At 40.2% G+C, this 17,415-nt stretch overlaps 1 protein-coding gene across 1 annotated transcript in view; it reads right to left on the bottom strand.

The window, feature by feature from the left end:
* Positions 1–17,415, bottom strand: part of CNGA3 (cyclic nucleotide gated channel subunit alpha 3) — a 60,258-nt gene that overhangs the window by 7,564 nt on the left and 35,279 nt on the right. The window contains exons 3-6 of the mRNA XM_063459148.1: positions 14,140–14,256; positions 10,192–10,371; positions 3,153–3,203; positions 1,213–1,293 (exon numbers count right to left, since the gene is read on the bottom strand). Of these exons, the coding sequence (XP_063315218.1) occupies positions 1,213–1,293; positions 3,153–3,203; positions 10,192–10,371; positions 14,140–14,256 (429 nt within the window). The remainder of the gene's footprint in view (positions 1–1,212; positions 1,294–3,152; positions 3,204–10,191; positions 10,372–14,139; positions 14,257–17,415) is intronic.

Below are 17,415 nucleotides of genomic sequence, written 5' to 3'. Positions count from 1 at the left end.
TAGATCTGTCATCAATTTACATATATTATAATAAGCTCCTTTGGAAGAAATGTAATTACTTTACAGGGAAAAATAAATGTAATACTAAAAAGAAACTGAATTTCACTTTAAGTCTCATAATCACAAGTATAATTCAAACTGCATATTTCATGATGAATCTCATATATACTCATTTAATTGGTGTGTTTTTTGTTTTTTTTTTAACACTGTACTATCCAAATATAAATTATATGATATTGTTAATAATCTGGTTTTAGTCATCATCTCATTTTTCCGAGTATATTAATATACAGTTAGTGCAGATTTGTTTAAATCATATAAATAGTACAGTTACAGCATAGATTGACATCATAAACTATGTGGCACAAGTGCATATCCTGGAGAACAACACATGGTCAGAGCAATATATGGCTGGGGATTCATTATTTAAGAGATTTACATGGTGTACTTTTTCCTTTTGCATTAAAACATTCTGTCTTCTTTTTTTTTTTAGATTTTTTATATGGATATACTCTGCTAGAATAATTATTTAGTATATATATAGTGAGATATAGTCATTCTATAGATCATAGTTTGCTTTATCACTGTGTGTCACAGAAATACCTATCGGGTTTTGGGGTAAATGCTATTTCATATTAGAATATATATTTAATTGGAATATTTGTTGTATTCCCTATTTTAGGCAGTTATTAACCTCACCTGTACTCCTTTAGCCAAGCAATGTTGTGACTTTCAGTTTTGCAGGGATATAAGTAGAAATCAAGCCTGTAAGTCACCTATAAAAATGGGGCAATGATAAAAGCAATAAGTGCCAACACGAGAATTATTCGGACCTTGGAATCATCTACCTGTGCCAGTCTGAGAAGTATCCCCAAACTGTCAAAATGATTTATATACAAAAGATTATGGTCTACAGTTCAGGTCATTTAAAAATGTTCCTGATTGTATTTGTACATGATCGAAGTGTTCTCTCGTTTTTTTTGACAGACATGGTCTTGCAAAATCCCTTATTGTCTCAAGCCAAGGGCAAACTATATGTGTAGGGCAGAATGGAAGTGTGTGGCTAATGCATCAGAACCAACTTTTTCTAAAAGAACTTGCAAGGTCACTTTATGTTAGGGAAGAATATCACAAATTAGGATTTATGCCATTTTGTTTCAATAATAATGCGAATGAAGAGTGGAATCTACAGCGATATCTCGGAAGACTTACTCATTTTCCTTTTTATCATCTTTTTTGTCCTCTTGTTTTGGTTTGTTGGTGTCATTCGCTGGTTTTTCTTCTTTCTTTGTGCTGCCCAATACAGTATATTAACAGGAAATCGTCCTTTATTGGAAGGAGGGGTAGAGGAGGAATTTCCACAAGTCTAAGCTGTGGAATGTGTGACCATTATTTTGAAAAATTGTTTGCACCTGATGTTTGACAAGTCTTTTTCATTGATTTATGGAGATTAGCTATAGTATATGTTTGTTGTATTTGTTATTGATCTATATTACGTGATCATGTTCTCTAATAAAGTACGGTATGGATGGGGATGTTATGCATGCAATAATTCCTCTGTAATGAACCAGTGATTATGCACACATCACAGTCAGTTTACCTGAGATTAGTGGGAGTTGGACTCCCGAGCAGCACCTGCTGCCATTTTAATTGTAGTAGCTGAAATGGTTGCCGTCCAAAACTGTAACTCCTGCTAATCTCAGGCACACCACACTACCACTAAGCATTAACCCCTTCCCAAACCATTAGCACCCACACTACCTTAACACTAACCCTAACCCTAACCCAAAAGTGTAATGTAATATAAAAATGCATAACACATTGAGTTAAAATGCATTATAATAAAAAAACAGGTACCGCTCTAGAGTGTAACTGCCGCTGATCTGTGTCTGTGAGTGAAAACCTATTTGAGATGAACGGAAGCAAATAATGAGTCGTGATATTAAAAGCATTTAGTTGGTTTTCTATCCTTTCACGCATGGAAGACTTGTGAATAGGAAATAAGTGTTTAGCTCAAACACTTACCCCTGCTTGGCATCCCTGGTGCTGTACGTCTGTGTAGCTGTTGAATTCTCCATTTTTCTCTCTGCAGAACCTGTAGATATGCTTCACTGCATCCCTTGCAACGCTGAACGCATATCATTGACTCAGAGAAGCAATCTGCAAGAATTAAGTCAGCTTTCAAGAAGCATTTAAGAGTTTAATTGCTGGTCAGCTTTGAACTAATACATGCTTACTGAAAACTGGCATAATTGGAGCAAAATGTCACTCGTGAGCATCAATAGGATTTGTATCCGGGAAGGGGCACTGCTTCATCCCTACTGATATCACAATATAATTGCTAGAGAGGGTGGAAATGAAATCTGCGATATAAAGCCTAGACTGATCAGTTATACAATTAATACAATGTGCAATAAGCTAAGAGCTGTTTGTGTGTGTGTGTGTGTGTGTGTGTATATACACATACAAAAACGTCTCTTACCTTATTGCACATTGTATAAATTGTATAACTGATCAGTCTAGGCTTTATATCGCAGATTTCATTTCCACCCTCTCTAGCAATTATATAATATAGCCTCGGTGCTCCACAGTGGAACTATAATACATTAATACAAAAATCTAATTGTGCAGCGTCAACGTTTCGGACCCACTCGTGGGTCTGATTGTGCCATTCCACAACTCGTACCCCGGGACTGAGCCTTTCTTTCTTTTTCTTTTATATCTGGAACTTACGGTAAGTTAAAGCATTTATGAGTAATATTGTGCATTTTATGTACTTGAAAACTAATGGAATTATTTCAGTAAAACATTTGTTTTTCTTTGCAAAAGGTACATATAATAATAATAATAATAATAATAATAATGTGTTTTATTCTAGAGTCGGCAAAAATGATGTCTTTTCGATAATATGCAATAATGGTCACAATTCTCACACAAACACAATTTTTGAAATAACAGATGGATGGGAGCTAATTAACACTAAAGAGAATGATAGAAGGGTCAGAGGGTGTTACAATCTATCTTTAGGAAATATACTTGACTATCTAAACTAACATTCATTTAAAACTATCAAGATACATCATTAACCAAACTTCACAAGTAGGGTTTAGGGATCTTGAGTCATCCTATGGGAATAATGAGGACTGACTTACTCTTCTGTGTTGTTGCTGTTGTTGACATTATAACTGGCAAAGACCCAATGGCTTGTGAGTGAAATCAAAAAGAAACAAAGAAATGAAGCACAAGACAAAACTCTCAATAAAAAGAAAACACAAAGACTGAGCACAAAAAAAAAGCCTTCAAAATCAAATATAAACAGTATAAAATGCAAAAAAAAATTTTTTATCATTTGTAAACTTAACACTAAGTGAATTAATAATGTCAGAACATTATTAACCTTACATCCTGTATAACAGCGCACTATTATTTAAGGTAAGTTATTATCTTGGGGGCACCATATTCGGTAAATTGCTGCTCAGACCTATATGAAGAATCTTGAAACTTTTTATATTTTTTCCTATAATACAATTCTGACCTTAATTCTGATTACATGTTCTTTTCATGTTTAGTTTTCTAATATGGTCTGTCATTAACGTAATTGATTAAATATAGGGACTGTTTGTTCTTACAACACTTCTTTCCAAAGGTCATCTTAGACCTCACAAGACTATTAGATATAAGCAGCATGAGTCCTCTTGTAAAGTACAGACAGTTTAAATATAACATATATACATAAACACAACAGTCTAATTATAGAGGGGAGCTGATGGTGTGAGGTTCCACCTCTATTTAGCTATCCAAAAGTATACATCGGTCAGACCCACACATGGAACCCCAAACACATCATCACTTTCCAAGATAATTAAAACTGCAGTACCTTTGTATCGTCATTTAAAAATAAAAATAGACTGGAGGTCAATGCAGGGGACCACCACACCGGGAAACCTGGACCACAATCTTACACTTTTTGTGCATTTCGGACTTCACCTGATTGTTGATGGACCACAGCTTTCAATAAAACTACATGATAGACATAGCAAATTAACATTTTGAGAGATTAACCAGGAATAAACCAATCCAGGTGTGGAGGTTCATGCATGAATTGTGTAATGCTACCATGTTCTTTGAGGATGTTGTCTATCTTCAAAATTTTAACCACAATGAGACTGCATAGTGATAAAGAACAAAGATCTAAAACAGCACTACAAAAGTGTTTTTTTATATTCTTTTTGTACATGTGTTAGCAATTTAACAAGAACAATGTATAAGCCATATTTTTTTTACACTGTGTCACATCTTAATCCATTTTCCCTACATTTAAACAATATTAATTTGAAATGAAGATGCATACCATATAGAATAGAATAGTTCTGTTTCCATTTGAGTATAGTGTTTGCTAAACTTTCTCTGGCACTGTCTTTACTTTGCATAACATAAAGTAACAGAATATCACTTTTTCAGTTTTGAAAACATAATAATGTTACAGCAGACCTGCAAAGGGTGTCGAGAACTTGTGTCATTGGCCATGTCCATAATAGACAGGCCTGCCCACTTTAGAGGCAATTCAACCTGGTGTTAAGCCAGGCTTACAGATAGCCTACTGTACAGCCCCCAACATACATGACCATGCAGAGAACACTGCTACGGTATTCTCTACATTGTTCTAGCACTCACTGGACCGTGAAAGTGTGTCTAAAGATGCACTTGCACTGTGCTCCATTGGGTCAGTTGCCTGATTCCCTGATCTCCCTGGATGCAGGACACCAGAAAACTAAAATCTAGATGTTGAAACAGGACCCTAAAAAAATTACGGACTGTTCCATCGAAAGCTGAACAGCTGGGAGGCTTGCAGCACTACGAGCTTTCTAGTTTCATATCACCACATATCAAGCTTTATTCTATCCTTATGTTGAGGAACCAACATAAGAGGGATTTTTGGGGGGGCGGGGTCTGACCTTAATGGCGGCTAGACGTGTTCTACATGAGCTCCACATGTAGTCGCCAATCTTACTTAATTTACCGCCAGCCAGCATTTAAATGTTGTTCCCAGTGGAAACTTACCCGAGTCCTGACTTGAATGATCAAGTCGGGAGCAGCTAAAAACTGAGACTGGCACAGTAAATGCTGGAGAAAAAGTGAGGCCCAGCTATTCTGTTGGACAGGAGGAAAGGCCGCTTTCCAAGTCTGCAAAAGCCTGGATCCACGCTGAATTTATCTGTGGCCCCATTTCTCCCTCTCTGGACCAGTGAGGGTGATCATAGTTTACCTCTTGGAGGCCCTATTGCCATACCTGCACAACACCACAGCTCTGAACCAGTGATATCTGGTACCGGTAAATAACTCTAATGGCAGACTCCACATTTCTCCCAGATCATCGCTGCGAGCCAGCTGACATACTCACTAAGCTCCACAAGATCTTTACCAATTTCTGGAGAAAGCTGCACAACCACATACACCCCCAGCAACGACTTGATCCAGAGGTTACCGACTGCAACTCAAGAGGAGTCGGTGGCTCCAATACTTGAGAAGACCCGAAAATGGCGGCTGAACCCAACGCACTACCGGAGGGAAGAAACTGCACCAAACCCACCCTTGAGCCTAGGTCCTTGGTGGATATAAAGGGGACTTTTTCTCGTGTCTGGAACATTGGGGGGATCCTGTTTCCTACAAGTGGGCCTAATACACCACCTCAACTGGGCATTGTAGCAGAGCCCTCCGGGACTGAGCACTAGCCTATTTATGTGACTAAAATGGGGAAGGGGCTTACCGTTGGAGGGTGTAGGCTGTTTTGAGGCTTGCTGATCATATCTCTCACACCGGAGAGCGCCTGTTAATTTTTCCTACTTTTCTTTTTTTTTTATTCTTGTTTCTACATAATCCACTGAGCACTGGTTCACCACTAAACCACAGAAGGGGCCTCATTTTGTTCTGACAAGTAGCTTATTAATGTTCAATAAGCATGCCTACTATCTCTATTTTTCGTGCTTAGCATACAACTGTCATTGCGTCCCACTATATACCTTATACTCATGTCTTTTGACAGATTGTTTATTTTGCTTGTTGTAACTTTATTTTATTTTTGAAAAAAGAGTGCAGTACTCTCAGACATAAGCTGATCACCTTCAAAGTCATATATGGTTTAACAATTCTGTCACAACAAGCAGGCCCGGACTGGCCATTGGGCACACTGAGCAAATGCCCGGTGGGCCGCGGTGGCCATGGGGCGAGGCCGACAGGGGAGATCACAGGATCTCCCCTGCCGGTCTATGCAGGGCCGGCACTATCCGAGCGCTGGCCCTACTGCATTCCATGATGGGCTGGTGGGGAGTTCAAAGATCTCCCTCATCGGCCCACATGTAGTTTATTGCGGCCGCTGGCAGGGGAGAGAGGGAGGGAGACAGGAGAGGAACCCGGAGGAGCTCTATCTTGCAGCCCTGCCGGGTTCCTCTCGCGAGACTCTGAGTGTTGCCATGGCAATGCTCTAGGACTTGCGAGAGTGAACTCTAGCCCCACAGGCTAAAGTTCACTGACCACTAGCACCACCAGGGATGGCAGCAGCATGATCCCCCCTCCCAGGATGAAGGTAGGAAGGGAGGGGGGATATAATGACTCACACACTGTACCCTCACTCACACACACATTGCACCCCTGACACTCGCAGCACCCTCACACACACACATACACACACACACACACTGCACCCCTGACACTCACAGCACCCTCACTCACACACACTGCACCCATGACACTAACAGCACCCTCACTCACACACACTGCACCCATGACACTAACAGCACCCTCACTCATACACACACACTGCACCCCTGACACTCACCGCACCCTCATATGCACATAGCACCCTCATGCAAACACAGCACCCATCACTCTCACACAGCACCCGAACACTGCACCCCTCACACACACACAGCGCCCTTACCCACACAGCACCATCACACACACACACTGCACCCCTCTTGCACATACACTACACCCCTCACACACACACAGCCCCCTCACACACACACAGCACCCTCGCGCACACACACAGCACCCTCGCACACATACTGCACAATACTCTTTCCTGGCATTTTTTGTCTCCTGGTATCCCATCTATGGAGACACCAGAGACAAATTTCAAGCAAACACAGTGCAAGCATGTTATTAAATTTGCTTGCACTGTGCAGAACAAATACAGTGTCTTTTTCTCATGCATGGTCTGCCCCGAAAGAGCGTTGAACCAACATGCTCACTTTGTGATGGAGCGTGCTTGTCATTGGTGATGACAAAACACACCCTATATGGCCCGCCCCCTTTTAAGTGGGCCACTGTAACTAAAAAATGCCCTGGACAAATTTTCTTCCCAGTCTGGCCCTGACGACAAGCCTGTTTGTATCTATGCATCAAAAAAAAAAAATATGTTTTTAAAAATGGGATTTTCCAGACTTTTTTCAGTCCAGTTATTAAAACTTATTAGAAGTATCATATGTTAGGGACTGAGGTAGCAGAAGACCACATGAACATGAATCTGTCAGCAAAGGAATTTCATTTAGAATATTCAGTGCATTTGGTTTTAAATTGCAATTTGCAATCAATCCGAGATTCATTCCTCGAATTCCAATAGCCATTTGGACAATCACAAAACGAACAAAACAGGCAGTGGATAATCATTTCATTTGTTTCAGAGTTCCATCTGCAGCACCAAAAAAAAGAATTATAGATGATTATGGGACAGTCACTAAATTCTACTTTTATTCACAGATCAAGTGAGAAGTGACCAATAGAGGGAAAAAAGGCAGTTAAAAAAAATCTATAATTCCTCCTTTTTTCGCCATATTGGTTACTTTTTTACTTGCTCTATGAAAGATTTTGGTTTGCATGAACTTGTTCCTAATATGACTGCATGGAAAAAATGTGTCCACCTGGACAAACCAAATTGCCCCAAACTATTTTTATTTTGTCACAGATTCAGACGAAACCAATTTTCCCACCATGCACATGTTTAATTTTCACCATCACAGTAAAATACCCGGCATTTTGGAATAAATAACATGCGAGACAACTACTTCCCAGAGTCAACTTGATTTATCTGTCATGGCTGCACTGTTTCCTATTTACATTTTAAAGGTTCCATACACAATTATTCACAGAACTTTATTGGTAAAGGATAATTTTCCACTTCTCATTCCTTGTGTATGAAGGCCTGAGCTATACCCAGCAATCATCTAGAGTGAGAAATCTGAATGTGAGAAGAACAAATTACTAATTTAATTCAAGTGTCCTTTAGGTCTTCTGCTTTGTTTCACTGACTAGAAATGATTTGAAGAATGTGTTCAAATCTGCATGTTTTTACCTATATTTCGCAATTTATTTTTCAACACACAACAGTTCAATGTTGAGTAAATGAACTCCACAGTGAGTGCTCCCTAAAGCATTTGTTGTTAAAATTGTTCTGTTCTTTTATATGCAGCTGAAGAAGTAATCCTGGTAACAAAGAAGTGCTCATTTTCATGTTTCCCGGTAAAAAAAGTAGTTGTTAAAGGGACCCTATCTGCACCCAGACAACTTGATCTTAATGTTCTCAATGATGGATGCCATGTTCCTGTCTTTTTTTTATCATGCAACTGAAAACATTGCCATTTTGCAGGATGTAATGTAATGGTTACAATACAGGGTTAACATGCCTACAGTGGCTGTCTTCCTGCCACTAGAGGTGCTCCCGGCCCAATAGTCGAGTTAAACTTGGCTATTCAATCAGATGGTCTGATACTATTTGATCGGCGTAGCATGAAATTTTGCCATGCATGTGCCATCTCTCTATGGGGAAACATTGGATTGGCTGAGCTCATCAATCTTGATGATTCCAGCCACAGAAGTGGAGCTTTGGATTGAGACCAGCACGCCATGTGATATAAGGTAAGTATATCCTACCTTGGGGGGCACCTACACATGTACAAATATGTACTACATATTTGTGTTCCTAAAGCTATAGTGTTTTTTTAAGTAAGCATTATTAAAGGATCACTATATGGTCAGGAACACAAACATGTATTCCTGACCCTAAAGTGCTAAACCCACCATATAGGTGGCTTGCCCCCCCTTGGCTCCCCTATAAAAGTTCAAAACTCACCTTATTTCCATTCACGCGTGGGTCTGTTGGCGCTGGCTCCGCCCCCTTTGTGACATAATCAAAATAGCCGATTTTTAACCAATCCAATGCTTTCCCATAGGATTGGCTAAAATCGGCACAGGGGCGGGGCCAAATGCTATTTTGGGCAATCAGGACCTCCTCATAGAGATGCATTGAATCAATGCTTTCCCATTGGATTGGCTAAAATCAGCACAGGGACGGGGCCAAATGCTGTTTTGGCCAATCAGGACCTCCTCATAGAGATGCATTGAATCAATGCATCTCTGTGAGAAAAATTCAGCATCTCCATGCAGAACGTGGGAACGGCAGGGTCGCTTACTGTGCAGCTCTGAGCCAGGAAGACCCTCCAGTGGCCATCTGAGGAGTGACCACTTGGAGGCGTCCCTAGGGGAAATTTAAACACTGCCTTGTCTCTGAAAAGGCAGTGTTTAAATGAAAAAGCCTGAAGGTAGCTATTATACTCACCAGAACAACTACATTAAGCTGTAGTTGTCCTGGTGACTATAGTGTCCCTTTAATACCAATAGCCAGTTGAGGTTTGTGATTTGGAAATAAAGGTTTCCATGATCATCACTTATATTTAACATTTGAATGTTACTCACATCTTCATCCACTGATACTGACCACCATTAAGCTTTATATATTTTGCAAACTGAATGTATATCAAGAAAAAGACATATTTTCCAAATTAATTGCCATAGGAATTTCATAGAATACCGTAGAAGGCTCTCATATGTGAGATTCGTTTGAGAACATCTGAGCATGTTGCACTTAGTGTTTACATATACTTTACTTGCCAAATTGAATGTATTTATTGAAAACTACAAACATCATAGTTATAGATAGATCTGATTTAGTTAAATACAGTTAAAAAATATACAACATAAGTTTAATGTCGGATGTACTGAGAATTTGCAGTTATTAACTTTTATTTTTAAATCTAGATGTTGTAGTTGAAATTCATACTCAAATAACAACAGACGGTAAGTAACCAGGTGCTACTTGGCTTTTAGCAACTATTATCAATTAATTAATTAATATACCTGTTAATTCTTTCTAGTCTTTCATGATGTTCCTGTAGTGGCTGAGTGTTGCTGTTTCTGCTAGTAACTTCCTTTAGTTCTGGTCCTCTGAAACGCTCCAGAAATGAATCTGGTCGCTGGTCCTCTTGGGTTAGGTGTCGCACTGCCCAGGTTCGCATTGAAATTAGAAATCTTGTCAACCTAAAAAAATATAAGAAATATTTGTAACTGTACCCCAGATGATGTTGTCATGTGCTGTTCATATTTCCTATTGTCTATGTAATCATCCTTAAAAGGAATCCGGCATAAACCCCAAACCTAATAAGCTATCCTGTGTAAATATGTGCCTTGTTGCTACTGAATAAGGTGAGTGTCTTTGTCTCCATAGACTTGGCCTCATCCTTGTATCTAAGGACCCATTGGAGTAAACAAATAAAACAAATAATCACTTTGTCAGGCCTTTTCACATACCTTCTCCCAGGTCTCACAGTGGCCGCCACAAATTTGTGGGAGCCCCAATTTAACTGTAAGAACCTGGGATGCAAATGCTGACCCCTCTGGGGACCATTCAGTCCTTCGTGGCATGCACCTCCCTAAGTCTAGGGCATACTCCAACATGACCTTGCCCCTTGCATGGGGGTGCAGCTAGTTCTCATGCTCGCATTGGCTGCCTGGTGATGTTCGCCATGACAGCCAATCTAAAGCAATATACAATTTAAGGGGCAGCACAGGAAGACCAGATGGGGAGGGATGATGACCTATCAGTTGCCACTTCTAAAATCCCAGAATTGACTAAGCAGGTTGCTTAGTCTTTCTGTGCTCCTAGCATAGTTTTAACTGCACTTTACATCACTGCATTCATACTACTCTGGATTCTGACCCCTGGATTTGATCCTGATACTGGATTGCCTCTTTGTACCTTACATGAACTATTGTCTCTCTGGATTCTGACCTGTTCCCTGACCTGTCAGGATCAGAGTGCAGGCTAAATGTACAGGCTATAACGCAATAAATAGACAAACCGGATACTAGTCTTTAGAGAGGCCGGACTGACAGTAGAAGAGTTAGCTAGAATGCTGAGGTAAAGGACAGGAGAGATACAAATAAATGTTATAACAAACCAAGGTCAAAAGATACCAGAGATCAGGAGAAACAAGTACACAAACAAAATCAGAAACCAGGAACAGGAGATACAAGGAAATTGCTATTTGGCTACCAGGACCAAAATAGGGCAACAAGGAGTGGGAGATGTAAGTATACAGAAGGAGTTTAATTTATGTTGGTCCATGTCAAAAGTGAATTCCTTATGATTCATGGATGGTAGAAATTCTTATTAGCATACTTGTCAAAGTCATATTTGTGTGCCAAATTCGGTCCGGCACATTCTCCAATAAGACCCAAATTCTGTCTGGCGAATTCAGACCTGAACCTGGCTGCCCATAAAACACAGTGGTGCCGGTGCATGAGCGTTCAGCATCGCAGAGAATGCTGGGGGATTCAGGTAAACTATTTCACTTCAAGTACTTTAAAAAAGTGCTATTAGCCAGTCGTTCTAAACAAAGTGTCTTGTGTACACTTTCTGGGTTAATACGGCTACATCCCAAGTTGCTTGTAAGCAGGTAATGTTTCTTGGGTCGTGAGAAGGAGTGTTCCAGCCTCCAAATTTTAATCAATAATGGTCATGTGCCAACTTTGGTGCAGTGGGACCACCCCAGAGTACTAGGTATGTACAGACCCAGGACTTTAGGCATTAGCTGGCCATCACAGGTTAATTTGAAAACAAACTAAAAGCTAAACCGCAGAGAACAATATCTAAAGAACAGTTACAATATCACTAAATAATTGTTCATTTCCTTCTAAGTCATAGCTCATTTAGTACTCGACTACTTGGTCAATGTCACAAATTTATGGTAATACATTTTTACTATGTTATTGTGAATATGATTTTTGTTTAGTTTATGAATGAGACCCTAGAATCCTGATATTTGATTCCTGATACACTCTTTGAATTCATCAAGATCTAATTCTTGGAAATTACCCAAAATAATTTAAGCTCACTGTAGTGATTGCTATGCTAGGTGTGACCTGGCCTGTTTCACAGCAAAGGGGGAAACAACTATTCCAACAGTTTGTGCCCTTACCTGGGTTCCTGGTGGCCAGCATCGACATCCAGCTTCTGCAGAGCTGGTGAAGGCAGAACTCGATCCCACCAGCCATTCAATGGCTGAGAGTGTCAGCTGACTGCTCTCAGCCAATTGATGCAATTCTGTGCATAGGAATTTGCACAGGATTGACAATAACCAGTCATGAATTCTTGAGCTGGTTAAGTACAGCCATATGACGCTGCCAGAGATGGAGTTACACCTATACCAGTAAAAGGGTTAACCCATGCATGATCAGCGTTTCAAGTTAAATGCTTCACATACAGGTTCCAGGCACAATGACCACTTGATATCACTGAAGTGGTCATGGTGCTTGGAGTAACCTTTAAAAATGGATATCCTGGGGGGCGGGGCCTGACCGCCGAAGGGATCAGACGTGCCATGTCTGAGCTCCCGCTCCGGGGCCGGAAAACCGGCACTAACTGCAGGCCAAATCTAACCTGAAAACCACGACGGTGACCACCTTGATCCCCAACTGACGGGGTACGAGAGGACACCTTTTAAGACCGTGCCCGGAACCAATAGTGGCCCGACAGGGGCCCGGAGTGTGTAGGGGCTTGAGCCGGGACGAGACGGCCCCTCTCCCGGGTCTCCGGCCGGCGTCTGGCTTCCCCCCCCCTCTGGACCGGGGGGGTCATCCCGGTCTACACAGGTGGCCACTAACACACCACTATGGGCCTACAGCAACCACCCTGCAGCTGATCACTCACCAAGCAGCACCCCTCAAGATGGCTGCCGCATGCAAGCCACGTGCGCGATCTGCCGACACGACTGCACTGATTGCGGAGGAGCACGACAGGCTGGCACAGGGCAAATTCAGAGACAATGTCACCTCTTACCACAGCCGGGGAGAGAGGGGGGCTGGAAGAGCTCCTGAACCCTCGGTCTGCAACTAGGGGAGCCATGAGCGTATACCGCACAGAGCCTTCACCAGGCACCCTCCCCATGCTACATCAAGCCTACAAGCGATGCACCTGACGATAGCCCCAGCCAGGGAGGAGAAGCTCAACCGCCACTCAGATGAGTACCTGAGATGCTTGCAAATGCCTGCAGATCCCTGTCACTGTATATTGAGCTAGACTGCAGTGTCTCCAGGTCCAACATATTATCTTTGAGTCATAGCCCAACTTTACGCATCACAGAAGGCCACAGCCTTAAGTTACATCCTTGCCGCCTAAGACCTAGTACCCCTGGCTCCGCACCGCAACGGTATTGACTGTCCTGCCTACTGCACCCACTGACCTATGTCAGCCGACAGCGATATGCCCGACTCCAGTAGCCCTACCTAAGCAATGTCTAGCCAGCATGTCACAAGATAGTTACTGCTTAAAAATGTACCAACGTTTGAGATATACCTACCTTGTTATATTGTAATATCCTTGGCATAGCCAACAATCACACTGTATATGGTTTGCCTGTGTTCTCAACTACTCCTGTATCAAATCGTACAAATACTCATGTCATAAATCCCTGGATTAAGCCTGCATAATCTGACAACTCTTACACCTACCCCGTATATTGTTAGTTGGATAAGCATGAAGTATCAACCATTTATGTTTTCCGTATCCTAGTCATTTATGTCTAATATAAAAAATGTGCAACTTCCATGTGCCAAGATACTGTCTATGATGAAAAGCGTATGTGTGCTGTTGTGGCACGTTAAATATGTCTGTCATGCACTTGCACACAAAAATAAAGAATTAAAAAAAAAAAAATGGATATCCTTAAAACCTACACTTTTAATAATCCTCAATACTTGGTTTAAAAAACAGTGCTGTATGAATAATGAATAAAAAATATCAGGTACCTGGCCATTGCTCCTCTCCCAGTAAACGAGCTCCTGCGTGACTCTGTAAGGCCTCTAGGATCCAAATGAATCACACGTTGCAGTTCCGAGGATGTGTCCTCACACAGTGAATGGGTCCTGAGACAATTATAAAGACACATTGATATAACACTGGGTGCAGGTTATCAGTTATAAATGAAAACATCATATACCTTTACACAAAGCTTGGATACAATCCGGGTTATCCTTTACCTAGAGTAGGGGTGCCCAATAGGTAGATCCCCAGATGTTGTAGAACTACAACTCCCACAATGCTTTGCATGCCTTTAAAATGCATTTAGAATGACAAAGCTTCATTGGGAGCTAAAACATCCGGAGGTCTACCTTTTAGGCACCCCTGACCTAGAGTGTGTTAGAGCAGGGAGCTCACAACTATAATCTTGTACAACAGAATACTAAGATTTAATCTCCAATTGATTCAATATTGATATTATTCAGTCAGAAAACTGGTGTGCTATTAGCCTTTAAATTGTGGCTTTTAAACATACCGGTATTATTTTTGTATAATATCATTTAATAATACCTATGTTAATTGTATTGGCACCTGTGTGATCCAGCCAGCACTGGGAATATATTGATTCAATAACAAGACTTCTGTATATATGAGATCAATGAAAGCATGTGTTGTGTATAAACTAACCCAATATCTAATTGGCTACTATTTCCCTAATTGCATAATGGTTAATAAAGAACGAACATGTTACTTATACAGAATTTTATGGGAGCAAGCTTCCTTGACATAGTCCTGTCCTAATGTGTTTTACACCCCACCTCCTATAGAATGTAAGCTCGATTGAGCAGGGTCCTCTTCAACCTATTGTTCCGGTAAGTTTATTTGTAATTGTCCTATTTATAGTTAAATCCCCTCTCATAATATTGTAAAGCGCTACAGAATCTGTTGGCGCTATATAAATGGCAATAATAATAATAATAATAATAGTGATGCTGTTTATCAGCCATGAACATACTTTAAAGGATTACACCAAGCAAAATACCACCCTAAGTTTTGTGAACAGGCCATATAGTACATTCAATTCCCCTGTCACTATCTCTTGGTACAAACAGTCTCAAAACTGCAGTTATGTCTTGGGGAAAAAACACTACAGGTATATACCCTTCCCACTGGCCATCCAAGTACTAGTATGCCATGTACGCATTGGTTATTAGAATGAAAAATGCCTTTCAAAACTACTGCAGTTTAAATACGTATGACACATATATATATATGATGCAACTATACAGTCATTGTATTTGTTGTGAATAGTGGTTTATGAAATGTATACATGGTGGAACTCGATAAGCAACATATCTTTGTAGGATTCAATTACCAGAGCAATTCAACAATACACTCACTATAAAAGATCTCTTCAAATTCATGACCATTACGGGAGTCTTTTGTTACAATATTATTGTCATTTAACAGTTTTAAAGGGTTGTTTTAACATTAAAAATAATGAAATATATTTGGTTTTTAATTGAGAATGTTGGTGTTTATATTCATGGCATTCCTACTTGTTTTTGATTTTATTTATTTTTATAGTCCAAGTCCAGTGCTGTCATAATGGTGACTTTTGTCCAATTTACTGATTTTCATTGGGCATAGGGAAGCTCCGTATGTTAACTGTACTGACTTTTGATTTTTGAAAGTCTTAAGAAGGAAGAGCCTCTAGTGGCCACTGGTGTGACATGTGGTAAACAATGTAATGTCTTAGAAACTGATAACGGTTTGATAGCAATTAGTCTGTGCAATTTTGTTGCTTAGAGTGTCCTTTAACCCCTTAAGGACACATGACATGTGTGACATGTCAGGATTCCCTTTTATTCCAGAAGTTTGGTCCTTAAGGAGTTAAAAATCTGTGTTATTTCTAATGTTCCCATCATTTCATAAAATATACATTTTATTCAGAAAATGTTCTGATACTAAACACTGCAGATTGTACAAAAAGGGCACAGTCAACATTTGCAACGTTTGCACACATTTTGCACACAGTGATTTTTGCCATATATTCTCAGACACAACAATGCTGGCTATGGAAGGCAATACAAGTATCCAAATGTATTTCCAGGAAATATATTCCCTTCTGCCTTTCCCCAATGGCGTAAACTTATTCTCAATTGAGAAAGTAAGTCATACTGCTTAATAAATGTTTTCTTCTATGTAGGAGAACAACAGAAGTCCTCTTTTAGATAGGTATTCATTCAATGCATTTCCCACCATCACCACTTTTCACTCACTGCTTGTTTCTAACTCTTCCCTGTTCATCCAGTTTACTCTCAATCTCATTGAATGTAAGATGGTTTGAGCAGGGCCTTCTTCACCTTTTGTCTCTGTCCATATTATATTGTATGTGATTGATTTACTTACTGTCAGACATTCCCATTCTATAATTGTACAATGCTGCGTAATATGGTGGCGATATATAAATGCTAAGAATAATAGTAGATAATGGGTTGTTAATCTTGGCATGCTGTGTACAACAGGAAGGGCTGTAGGTGGCACTGTTATGCAAGAGGACACAGGTGGGAGCTCTAACCAAGCAGCAGCTAATAGGATCTAGAGCAGAACACAATTACACTATTACTGTACAGTGTTTTAAGCCCTTGCATCCTCTCTCTGCCTCTAATTAGAAAATAGATTAGTTTTCACACATTTTCACTTATAATGAATGCAGTCACGCTATGCTGTCTCTGTGATCCTGCATGATGCAAGCAGACAGTACATTAGCTCTCACAAAGGGACTTGCTCTACTGCAAAAGGTGATCCGATAGGTGACACCTGTTACCTGGGCATATACATTATCTGCATTAGGAATATCTACACATTAGTTAAGACATTTCTGTAAATTCCTGGTGATTTGGTTAAAGTGCGTGAGTCAACGTGATGACAAGATATTACATTTTTATTTATAAAGTATTTTACTATGAACCATGCAATTTAACAGGATTTTATTTGTTTTTGTTTTTTTAAATAGACTGTTATTAATACAATAAGTGTGTGATAATTCCTGCAATATATATATTGGCAGCAACAACTCTTGCATCGGCAATGACTATGGGAAATATAGGCCATGTACCTAGGGTCAATTATCTTTACACAAGAGAAAATATAAAAAGGAATAAACAAAATCCTGTGCGGCAGATCCTCGTTATCTAGATTAAGGTAAGGCACCTGACCTATGTGTTAATAAGGGGAGCAGTTTCCCGGATGGTTGGAACTGCAGGAAGATGGTTTCCAAG

The sequence above is a fragment of the Pelobates fuscus genome, chromosome 1 (assembly GCF_036172605.1).
Source record: "Pelobates fuscus isolate aPelFus1 chromosome 1, aPelFus1.pri, whole genome shotgun sequence".
NCBI lineage: Eukaryota > Metazoa > Chordata > Amphibia > Anura > Pelobatidae > Pelobates > Pelobates fuscus.
The sequence above is the reverse complement of the archived record's forward strand: the minus strand, read 5'-3'. Positions and strand labels throughout refer to the sequence as shown.